At 58.4% G+C, this 12,126-nt stretch overlaps 1 protein-coding gene across 1 annotated transcript; it reads right to left on the reverse strand.

The window, feature by feature from the left end:
- Positions 1-130: 130 nt before the first annotated feature.
- On the reverse strand, positions 131-11,905 carry FTSJ1 (FtsJ RNA 2'-O-methyltransferase 1). The gene is made up of 11 exons (XM_048833136.2): positions 11,697-11,905; positions 7,071-7,213; positions 5,706-5,775; positions 5,243-5,348; positions 5,067-5,145; positions 4,884-4,936; positions 4,503-4,556; positions 2,582-2,684; positions 1,624-1,707; positions 731-834; positions 131-518 (listed from the first exon to the last, which is right to left on the reverse strand). Exons 2-11 carry the CDS (start codon positions 7,189-7,191, stop codon positions 285-287), a joined length of 1,008 nt encoding a protein of 335 aa, XP_048689093.1. The 5' UTR covers positions 7,192-7,213; positions 11,697-11,905; the 3' UTR covers positions 131-284.
- Positions 11,906-12,126: the final 221 nt, after the last annotated feature.

A 12,126-nucleotide genomic window follows, 5' to 3' on the forward strand; every position in this document is an offset into this window, starting at 1 on the left:
ACAACGGGTGGGCTGCTAACCGAGGGAAGAAGCTACCGCCGTTAACCAGCAGAACTCCCTGCTCCATGATATCCCTGAAGGGGAAGATTGCCAAGGTGACGCAGGGCTCAGGTTGAAAGGCATCCACTGGTGACCTCTCCGTGAGTCTTTATTAAAATAGAAGCAGGGGCGGGGAGAGTCCCCTGCGAAGACCGGACATTACGGGTTAAATTAAAATGCTCTTTTCACAGATGCGGAGCAGGGCTCATCCCTGGCAGGGACGGACACACACACGGACACACACACTATGGTGACACAGACAGAGACGCCAGGACATTTTCAACAGCTGCCTCCGGGGGGCAGGCCTGAGGTTCTGACGCTGACCCATATGAGGGGGCGGGGCCAGGCTCCTCCAACCGGGACGGCCCAGGCTCCCTAGCCAATCGGTTGTTCCTCTTCAAGAAGCAGGCTTCCTGGTAGGGGGGACGGATGGGGGGCTGGGTGGGGGGCACATAGCTGTATTCCTTCCCTGGGGCCAGCTGCAGAGGGGGAGAGAGAGACGGGTGTACAGGGGGTGCCAGCATGCCTGCCCGCCTCCCCGGCTGCCGGGATCCCCCCCAGCCTGCGAGTCCCCGCCCCGGCCGCCTCCCCCGCTGCCGGGATCCCCCCCACCCCCCCTCCCAGCCTGCGAGGCCCCGCCCCGCCCGCCTCCCCCGCTGCCGGGATCCCGCCCCGATCCCTGCAGTCCCACCTGGAGGGGATACGTCCGGTCCGAGTCGTAGGAGCTCAGATCCCCACAGGCCAAGAACGGGACAATGACTCTGTTGGGACCTTCCAGCTGGTTAAAATCCACATCTGGAAAGGCACAGACATAAGCAAGAGCCGACTGAGGAAGAGCACCCCCTGCTGAGCCCTGCGCCCTGTGGCATGGTGCCCCCCAGCGCCCAGCCTGAAAGGGGAAAGCACCCCCTGCCAAGCCCCACACCCCACGGTGCCCGCTACAGCCCAGTCCTGCTCCCCATGGCACAGTGCCCCCCCAGCGCCCAGCCCTGCCTGCCAGGGGAAAGCACCCCCTGCCGAGCCCCCCATGGCACAGTGCCCCCCAGCGCCCAGACCTGCCTGTCAGGGGAAAGCACCCCCGGCCGAGCCCCCCATGGCACAGTGCCCCCCAGCGCCCAGCCCTGCCTGCCAGGGGAAAGCACCCCCTGCCGAGCCCCCCATGGCACAGTGCCCCCCCAGCGCCCAGACCTGCCTGTCAGGGGAAAGCACCCCCTGCCGAGCCCCCCATGGCACAGTGCCCCCCAGTGCCCAGCCCTGCCTGCCAGGGGAAAGCACCCCCTGCCGAGCCCCCAATGGCACAGTGCCCCCCCAGCGCCCAGACCTGCCTGCCAGGGGAAAGCACCCCCTGCCGAGCCCCCAATGGCACAGTGCCCCCCCAGCGCCCAGACCTGCCTGCCAGGGGAAAGCACCCCCTGCCGAGCCCCCAATGGCACAGTGCCCCCCCAGCGCCCAGACCTGCCTGCCAGGGGAAAGCACCCCCTGCCGAGCCCCCAATGGCACAGTGCCCCCCCAGCGCCCAGCCCTGCCTGCCAGGGGAAAGCACCCCCTGCCGAGCCCCCCACTCTCTGAAGCACAGCTCCTTACCGTAGCAATGGTCCAGCAGGGGGTTGGACATATTGGGCACGTAGCCCTCGGGCGGGCAGTACCCCCGGCAGACAACAAAGGCCTCTGGAGGCGGGAGAGACGTGGTTAGGGGTGTGCGGTGAGTCGGGGCGCCCGTCCAATTTATGAAGAGCGGGCGCGAGCCTCACCTGGAGTCGAAGCCTTCCCTGCCAGCAAACCCTGGGCAGCAGGCCTGAGCTGGGTTCCCAGCCCTTCGCCAAGAAGCGGGTGGCAAAGGTCGTCGATTTTAAACACCCGCCATTGAGAGGGAATCTCTCTGGAGACCAACAGAGCACCGAGCCAAGGTGCAGGTTTGCCATGGGGTAGATCCCCCTGGCAAGGGCCTGGGGGGCACCTGGCGAGGCTGGCAAAGGGGGTGCCCGACAGGAGACTAGACGGAACAGATTTGGGCATCTCAGGGCTCAAGTTGATGGGACCTAATGTAGCTGGGGGAGGCACAGAATGTGATATCTGTTTGCTTGGCCCCGCAGCGCCCAGCCCTGCCTGCCAGGGGAGAGTGCCCCCGGCTGAGCCCCCTGCCCCGCAGCACAGCATCCCCCCTCCAGTCCCCCACCCCACGGTGCCCGCTACTGCCCAGCCCTGACTGCCAAGGGAGAGCGCCCCCTGCTGATCACCCATGTGTGGGGCTCCGTGCAGAGCGTGTCTGTGTCTAACGTGCTTTACACTTCCCATGGGAGATGAGCCTTGGACACGGAGCATACAAACCTCGGGGGGCGCGTGGGGTTGGCACGGCTCCGAGGAGGGGGCGCTGGATAAAAGGATCTGGGTGTGCCCCCCAACATCAAAAAGATGCCTGCCCCCGGAGGCTTAGCCCACCCGGGGACAGAGCAGTTGGGTCCTTTCAGGGGACAGCCCGGCCACCCGGATACCCTCCCAACCCCTGGATCTGCCCCACTGGCACACCCAGTTCTGCCCTCACCGATGCTGGAGTTTCGGCTGCTCCGGGGTTTGGCGCAGGTGACGTCAGGAAAGAAGATGCGGAGCTGGGAGTAGAGAAGCGTCACGTCCTTCCCCCGGAAGATCTAGGGCAACGTGGGAACATGGTGACAGGCCAGCAGGGGGCAGTGCAGCAACGATCCCAATGGTGTCCCCAGCGCCCGGCCCTGACTGCCAGGGGAGAGCGCCCCACGCCCCGCTCCCCGCTCCCCGAAGCACGGCACCTCCTGGCCCCCCGCCCTGACTGCCAGGGGAGAGCGCCCCACGCCCCGCAGCACGGCACCTCCCGGCCCCCCGCCCTGACTGCCAGGGGAGAGCGCCCCACGCCCCGCAGCACGGCACCTCCCGGCCCCCCGCCCTGACTGCCAGGGGAGAGCGCCCCACGCCCCGCAGCACGGCACCTCCCGGCCCCCCGCCCTGACTGCCAGGGGAGAGCGCCCCACGCCCCGCAGCACGGCACCTCCCGGCCCCCAGCCCTGACTGCCAGGGGAGAGCGCCCCACGCCCCGCTCCCCGAAGCACGGCACCTCCCGGCCCCCCGCCCTGACTGCCAGGGGAGAGCGCCCCACGCCCCGCAGCACGGCACCTCCCGGCCCCCCGCCCTGACTGCCAGGGGAGAGCGCCCCACGCCCCGCAGCACGGCACCTCCCGGCCCCCCGCCCTGACTGCCAGGGGAGAGCGCCCCGCTCCCCACTCCCCGCAGCATGGCACCTCCCGGCCCCCAGCCCTGACTGCCAGGGGAGAGCGCCCCACGCCCCGCTCCCCGAAGCACGGCACCTCCTGGCCCCCCGCCCTGACTGCCAGGGGAGAGCGCCCCACGCCCCGCAGCACGGCACCTCCCGGCCCCCCGCCCTGACTGCCAGGGGAGAGCGCCCCGCTCCCCGCAGCACGGCACCTCCCGGCCCCCCGCCCTGACTGCCAGGGGAGAGCGCCCCACGCCCCGCAGCACGGCACCTCCCGGCCCCCGGCCCTGACTGCCAGGGGAGAGCGCCCCACGCCCCGCAGCACGGCACCTCCCGGCCCCCAGCCCTGACTGCCAGGGGAGAGCGCCCCACGCCCCGCTCCCCGCAGCACGGCACCTCCCGGCCCCCGGCCCTGACTGCCAGGGGAGAGCGCCCCACGCCCCGCTCCCCGCAGCACGGCACCTCCCAGCCCCCGGCCCTGACTGCCAGGGGAGAGCGCCCCACTCCCCACAGCACGGCACCTCCCGGCCCCCGGCCCTGACTGCCAGGGGAGAGCGCCCCACGCCCCGCTCCCCACAGCACGGCACCTCCCGGCCCCCGGCCCTGACTGCCAGGGGAGAGTGCCCCACTCCCCGCAGCACGGCACCTCCCGGCCCCCAGCCCTGACTGCCAGGGGAGAGCGCCCCACGCCCCGCTCCCCGCAGCACGGCACCTCCCGGCCCCCGGCCCTGACTGCCAGGGGAGAGCGCCCCACGCCCCGCGGCACGGCACCTCCCGGCCCCCGGCCCTGACTGCCAGGGGAGAGCGCCCCACGCCCAGCTCCCCACAGCACGGCACCTCCCGGCCCCCGGCCCTGACTGCCAGGGGAGAGTGCCCCACGCCCCGCTCCCCGCAGCACGGCACCTCCCGGCCCCCGGCCCTGACTGCCAGGGGAGAGCGCCCCACGCCCCGCAGCACGGCACCTCCCGGCCCCCAGCCCTGACTGCCAGGGGAGAGTGCCCCACGCCCCGCACCCCATCAGCATGTTGCCCCCTGGCATCACACCCCTATTCCCTCAGTTACAACTCCAATCGTCCAGAGACATGGCCACAGCTAGAGGGCACTGTTCCCCAGCCGCCCTGTCCCAGAGGTGGCTGCATCTCAGCACCAGGTGAGTCACCCCCTTGCGGCTGTTACCCCTTCAGCTAGGACCCCGGGGCTTCTTAGAGGGCCTAATATTTACCTTGGCCACAAAGGTGCCTCCTTTATTCAGGACGTGGGTCGTGATGTTCAGAGCCTGGAATGAGAAGGAGAAAAGGAAATTATCAGCGAATGCCAAAATCCTTAATAAAACAGGGACAGCTCTCTCGGCACTGAGATGCAGCCACCTCTGGGGTGGGGAAATTGGGGAACAGCCACACATAACGCCGCATGGGTACGGCTCGCCCGGCGCTCAGATGCAGCCACCTCTGGGTCGGGGCAGCTTGGGAACAGCCATTTGGGACAGGTAGCGATTGAAACTGCAGGGGGGGATTGGGGGATGGAATCACCTGACGGGGGCGCTGTGCCGAGGGGAGCGGGGCTTGGCAGGGGGTGCCCCTTTGCAGCCAGGCAGGGTACTCACCGCTAGCAGCAGCTGCGCTTGGATGTATTCGTCGATATCATGAAGGCCGGTCACTGCAAGCCAGGAGGGGAGAGGGGGCTCAGTGGGGCCCAGTCCTACCCCACGCGGTGCCCACCATGGGGCGCCAGCGAGGAGCCCCGCACCCCCCTCCCACCTGGAGCCAGGCGGGCTGCTCCCACTCACCGTCGGGGGCCCCGTCACAGACCACCAGGTCAGCCGGCTGCCCTTCGAAGTGCTGGATGATCTCCTGTGCCGTGGAGACCTGGCGGGGGACAGATGGGCCGGGTTACGGTTCGGGACAGACGGACTCGGATGGGGGGGGGGCGGGGGGGATGGGCTGGCGTGGCCCCCCCACGTACCTTGGTGATGTCCCCCTGGATCTGGACCACCCCCGGGAGCGGAGCCATGGCCTGGAGATCGACTGCGACAATCTTCACAGAGTCAGAGCCCTCCCCAGCACCGCCCCTGGGGGACAGGCGGGGGTGAGAGACAGCCAGGGGGCGGCTTCCCCTTCCCACCTGCTGCTACACCCCAGTCTCACCCACGCCCCCACTCCCATCCCACCCCGCCCTCCCCCTCCCACCTCACCCCGCCTAGATCACCGCACTCCCTCCTGCCCCATTTCCCCACACCCTGTCCCACCCCCTTCTACTCCATTGCCTCCCCTCCTATCCCCCCACACCACTGTGACCCTCCCAATCCCGCCTTCACCCTTCCAATCACCCAGTCCCACCCCCTCCCATTCCCCCATATTGCCCCCTGCTAGCCTGCCCCCCCCATCCTCCCTCCACCTCCAATCCCCACCCCCCGCTTCCCACTCACTTCAGCTTCCTGCTCAGAACCTGGCTCCAGCTGCCTGGGGCAGCACAGAGATCGACCGCCCGGCGCACCCCTGCAGGGAGAGAATGAGAGCGGGGGGACTGGGAGCCAGGACACCTGGGTTCTCCCCTCAGCTCTGGAAGGGCAGTGGGGTCAGGTGGTTAGAGCTGGGGGAGGGGGCTGGGAGCCAGGACTCTCTCCCAGCTCTGAGACTGGAGTGGGGTCAGGTGGTTAGAGCAGGGGGGCTTGGAGACAGGACTCCTGGGTTCTCTCCCAGCTCTGAGAAGGGAGTGGGATCTAGTGGTTAGAGCAGGGGAGCTGGAAAGCCAGGACGCCTGAGTTCTCCCAAGGGATTGGGCAGCACAACGGGACCTCAGTCTCCACCAGGCTTTGTGCAGCGCGTGGCACAACAGATGGGGGCTACCATAATACACCTGGGAGGAGTGGTAGATACGCTGGAGGGGAGAGATAGGATACAGAAGGACCTAGACAAATTGGAGGATTGGGCCAAAAGAAATCTGATGAGGTTCAATAAGGATAAGTGCAGGGTCCTGCACTTAGGACGGAAGAACCCAATGCACAGCTACAGACTAGGGACCGAATGGCTAGGCAGCAGTTCTGCGGAAAAGGACCTAGGGGTGACAGTGGACGAGAAGCTGGATATGAGTCAGCAGTGTGCCCTTGTTGCCAAGAAGGCCAATGGCATTTTGGGATGTATAAGTAGGGGCATAGCGAGCAGATCGAGGGACGTGATCGTTCCCCTCTATTCGACATTGGTGAGGCCTCATCTGGAGTACTGTGTCCAGTTTTGGGCCCCGCACTACAAGAAGGATGTGGATAAATTGGAGAGAGTCCAGCGAAGGGCAACAAAAATGATTAGGGGACTGGAACACATGAGTTATGAGGAGAGGCTGAGGGAGCTGGGATTGTTTAGCCTGCAGAAGAGAAGAATGAGGGGGGATTTGATAGCTACTTTCAACTACCTGAAAGGGGGTTCCAAAGAGGATGGCTCTAGACTGTTCTCAATGGTATCAGATGACAGAACGAGGAGTAATGGTCTCAAGTTGCAGTGGGGGAGGTTTAGATTGGATATTAGGAAAAACTTTTTCACTAAGAGGGTGGTGAAACACTGGAATGCGTTACCTAGGGAGGTGGTAGAATCTCCTTCCTTAGAGGTTTTTAAGGTCAGGCTTGACAAAGCCCTGGCTGGGATGATTTAACTGGGAATTGGTCCTGCTTTTGAGCAGGGGGTTGGACTAGATGACCTTCTGGGGTCCCTTCCAACCCTGATATTCTATGATTCTATGATTCTAAGGGGCTGCAGCAAGTCGGGGCGGGGCCGGGGGCTGGGGCCGGTTCCCGGTTTACCCTCAAACAGCTGGAACTCCTCGTCCAGCTGCAGGAGTTTGAAGGCACTGCGGGCCCGCCAGCCCTCCTCCTTCGCCAGGCGGTAGTAGATGTCCCGCTTGTCCTTCGACGAGCGCCCCATTTCGGCTCTGACGCCCCCGGGCCTGGAGGGCAAAGGATGAGGGCCAGTTATCCACCCTTCCCGGCTCGGCACCGGGGTTGTTCGCTTCTTAACGAAAAGACTTTTGTGTTGCTAAGGCGGAATTAGCTGAGACACGTTACTACAGGCCCTACAATAATAGGTCTCATGGCACTGGAGCCAAATTAATGAGGGATCTATTACTGTAGGTCCTGCATTAACAGATATATGGACAAAGGTTCTAAACGAACACCGATACATTACTGTAGGCCCTACACTAACAGGTGTAATGGCCCTCGACCTAAATTAACATGGATATATTATCGGAGGCCCTTTCAAAGTAGTTTTAATGGCCCAGGGCTCAAGTTTTTGTATCTGAAGTTGGGAATATTGACTCTGTATCTGTATTTCAATTACGCTACTTTGGGTGACGCCCCCTGCTAACGCTTCAGGTACAAGAACGGAAAAGCCAGACAGGGCGGATGGCCCATCAGCGAGGACAAGGGTCTGTGAAAAGCTTGGCCTTCCTGCGGACCCTCCGTACTGCCCCTGCCTCAGGGACACTGTGATCCTACAGAGTCAGGCGGGCTTGTCACCTAATATTAAAACATTACCTGGGACTTCTTGTAACTTTCCACTGGAAGGGGCGGGGGGGGTCAGACTAGGAAAACAAAGGGCTCCTGCCTCATGCAAATCCTATTTCAGGGTGGGGAGTGAGGTAATCCTGGTCGTCATTCTCCCCTGCTACCCCACCCAAGATGACTACAGGGGGAGAGAACTGGGCCCAGGCTGGAAGGGCATCTGGCCCAGGAAGAAGATTATTAGAACCACATTTCGGGTGAGAACTCACATGTAACCAGTTTCTGTAGCGTATTAAGCTTCGTTTGCGTGCTCTATTTTCTTCGTAATCTGCCTTGTTCCGTCTGTTACCTCCTTAACTACTTAAAATACACCTGTTATAGTGAATATGTTGATTTCTGGATTATAATACAACCCAGTCTATGTGATTTCTAACTGGGGGGGCGAGAAATTGTGCATACTCTCTTCCACCTTGAGGGAAGAGGCGAATAGAATACATCTTTGGGTCTGCACTCCAAGGGAGGTGCACATCTGAGTGCTGGAGCATGTCCCTCAAGATGAGTCTTCCCAGAGCTGATCTGCAGCTGGGTGTGTGTGAGAGGAGGTTTAGCAAGACTGGCTAAAGGAGGCCGATGCTGGCAGAACAGGCAGACTCAGGGGTGTCACAGCACACCAGGTGACATCCCAGGGAGGTCCAACCCGTCACGGAACCAATCCCCAAGGAGAAGTATTTCTAAGCAAGAAAAAACCTGGCTGAAGTTTTGACTAGTTGAAAAAGGGAAACTGAGGTAGGCTGCTTGTAGCGTGATCCTAAGGCATCTACATTAATAGGTACAGTGGCAATGGACCAAATTTAATGTGGATATGTTTCTGTAGGACCTACAATAAATGGGAGGCTTGGCAGAAATAGGTTTCTTAGTATAATTAAATGGATAATGTCGACATTTATTTTTAAGTGCTTTTTTCTGGTTTCATCCATTTAAATATTCACGGGTTGACAAAATTATGGGCTTCACGCATCTTTATTTTTATCAATTTAGATTTTTGCAGTTGCAGGAAATTATGGGCTGGGTGAGACAATTGCTTAATGACGGGAGATGCCAAGATTCCAGAAGTTAAAGCTTTATACTCGTTACAAGTTGTCAACACCACAGGTTAAAATATACAAATGCCAGCAGCATTATCACCAGTCTGTTTGCAGAGTTAGTGAGCAACTCGTTTGCAATAAGTTTATTAACATACTTCTGGCCCATGTATATTTTGTCGAAATCAGGGAGGAGCAATTCTTCCTCGGCTATCCAGCATATACAGTCAGTATCCTCAATCAGGTCTCAAGCAGGATTTCTCTTACTTTGCCTAGCTGGGAATTTAGACTCTTATCGCTAGAAATATTCTTCCGTCGATGTGGGCAGTGAACATTGACTGACAAAAATCAAAACCCTGCGATCCTAAATAACAGGAGTACTGACAAAGAAGCCAGGTTGATGTGGATCTGTTATAGTAGGCCCTACCCTAAATGATTTATTGATACAAGCCTCAAATTAAGTCGTCCTCCTTATCTAATCAAACAGACTCTGCTGTACGAATCCTCTCCCTCCAAAGTGCTCTGTTCCATTTCATATCTTCTATCACCCTACTTCTTCTTGGGTTGGCCTCTCTGTCTTTTTACATCACTCTTGACCTTCTGGACTCTCTCACCCACATAATTGTCCGGCCCGCGCTTTTGTGACCAAACAATCTGGGCCTTTTTTTTCCTTTATAGGGGTTACTTTGAGTATGTCTGTGACATACTCATCCCTCGCATGGTCCTTCTTGTTCTCACCACTCATCCCCCTCAGTGTGTGCGTTTCTGCAGAACAGATCATTTCCTCACGTTTCTTCTTTGCATTAAGAGAGGATGGAGCACGATTTTCGACACTTGCCCTTTTAATTTTCTCAGTATCTTCCTGATACGTACCGCGCCACTTCTCTCCATCTTGAGCCAGGTATTTATTGTTCCAGGTTTAATTGTGTCCTCTATTTCCTCATTTTCCCGGATTCTAGAACTCATGATACTTGAAACTTTACATTTTCGGTACTGTCCACCCATCTAGCTTCAAGGCTATTCTTGAGTGTTCACGCTATTGAAATCACAGGCTTATTTTGAGCCCATGATTCTCCAATACGTCTCTCCAATTATCCAGATCCTCTTCTAGAGTATCTTTAGGCTTGGAAGGAATAGAGTTTTCTTTAAATAGTAAATCTTAGTAAACGTCGATTTTAGCAGACGCCCACCAACAGACAAAAAAATATTTCCATCGATAATAAGCAAAATTTACAGACAGGCAAAGTAAGAAAAATGCTGTTTGAGAACGTAGTAGAGACTGTCCTTAAATAATTGTAAATTTATTGTACAACCCAGGCCACGAAACTTCCCCAAAATAATTCCTAGAGTCGATATTTTAGAAAAACATCCAATCTTGATTGGAAAAATTGCTAGTGATGGAGAATGCACCATGACCCTTAGTACACTGTTCCCATGATTAATTCCGCTCATTAAAAATTGACACCTTATTTCCAGGCTTAATTTGTCCAGCTTCAGCTTCTAGCCACTGGAGTTGTTCCTTGTGAGGGCGTTCAGGATGAAATTGAACAAGAAAGGGCTTCAGCGCTTTTCGAAGTGGGAGGGCTCTCCTGGGCTTTCTTCATTTGTTCAAAACCCCGTTCCATGGATCCGTTATGGGACTATCATCAGTCAACTGCCTACCAGTTTCATCTTTCATGAACCTCCCTTTCTATATATATTTGGTGCTTCTCTCCTGTCCTTCTGCCAGGCTATACGCTTCTTTTTCCCCTTCCTGTGTTCCAAGTCGTGCATAAAGTTCCTCAACGTCCTTTGCTTTCGCTTTTACAACTACATTCTTCTATGCCTCCTCCTACTCTTTTGACAGAGTTGAAACTTTTCCCCATTATCTTTTAACCCTTCTTGTACTTCCTCGCCTCACCACCAAATTTCTTTGGGAGTGAAGCCTTCCCCTTTGATTCACCCATCACTTGTCACTATAAAATCCCCAGATTTATCCTCTTCTACAGCACGTGGTGCCGACCTTACCTTCTCCACAACTGCTCCCTAAAGTCCTTTTCAGCTTTGCCCTGTAGTTTTTGCCACCTTATCTGTGCTTTGCTTTTCTCCATACCTTTGTTCTAAGAAACATATCCAAGGTGAGGAGTCTCTGTTGACTGGTAACCCTCTCTCCAGCAATCATCTTTCAATTTCTTTCATATCTTTTATTTTCCGGATCCAAATTAAGTAGAGGCATATTATTCTAGGGCCCTGCGCTAATGAAGTATGTCGACACAGGTTCTGCATTAATGTGGATACATGATTGTCGGCCCTCCATGAATACGTAAATTGTCACTGGAGCGAAATTAATTACATATGTGGGATTGTAGGCCCTGCGCTAGTTGGTAGATTGACCCAGAGTCCTGGTAAATGATGAGCAGGTTATTGTAGGCCCTACAATAAGTCAGTCGTGTTGTCGCAAGGTGCCGAATCCATCCCCACCACCAGGAATAAACCAAACGTTACTGTAGGACCTACATAAATAGCCACCTATTATTGCAGCCCTCAGATGAATACACATATATTATTGTAGGGCCTACAGTAATACGTCACTGGTAACCTCCTTCAGCAAACACCTTCACCCCCACCCAACCTGGTATGTTCTTGTAGGACCCACCTTCATGGCTATCGCCTCTGCGCATGCGCCCTGAGGCCCAACGTTCGGGCGTTGCACAAGGTGAAGCCACAGCGCATGCGCAGTACGGGCACGTGCCTGCAGCCGTTGGAACGCGCGTCCCCCCCGTCCCCGCTGAGCGCATGCGCACGAGCACCCGCCAGCACAGCGGCGGCGCAGGCGCACAACCTCCCTTGCCCGACAACTGCTTACCGCGCCGCACGCGACCGACCCCGCGGAGAGACGGCGCCGAACCGGAAGTGGTTATTTCCCAAGCCGGAAGCGGAAGCTAGGGCGGCGGCGGCGCTGGGGGGGATGGAGTCGGGCGGGGAGGGCAGCCTTCGGGGCTGGGCTGAACTGGACAACAGAGCTAGGCTGACGGCGTCGGGATTTCCTCAGTGCGCCTGCGCAGAGACCGGCTCGCTCTCGCTGCGCCTGCGCAGGAGGCCTAGCCCCCCCGTGAGGTTTTCCCCTATTGCGCAGGCGCAAAAAAGAGGCTTATGTGAGCGCATGCGCAGTGTAGGACAGCAGCGACGGACTGCCTCTCTGCAGCACTGCATCGTGGGAATTGTAGTCTCCGTGGGTCATGTGATCTGGGACCCTGCAGCAGCAGTGCATGCTGGGATAGAGACCGTAGTGTTTC

This window comes from Caretta caretta, chromosome 23 (assembly GCF_965140235.1).
Source record: "Caretta caretta isolate rCarCar2 chromosome 23, rCarCar1.hap1, whole genome shotgun sequence".
Taxonomy (NCBI): Eukaryota; Metazoa; Chordata; order Testudines; family Cheloniidae; genus Caretta; species Caretta caretta.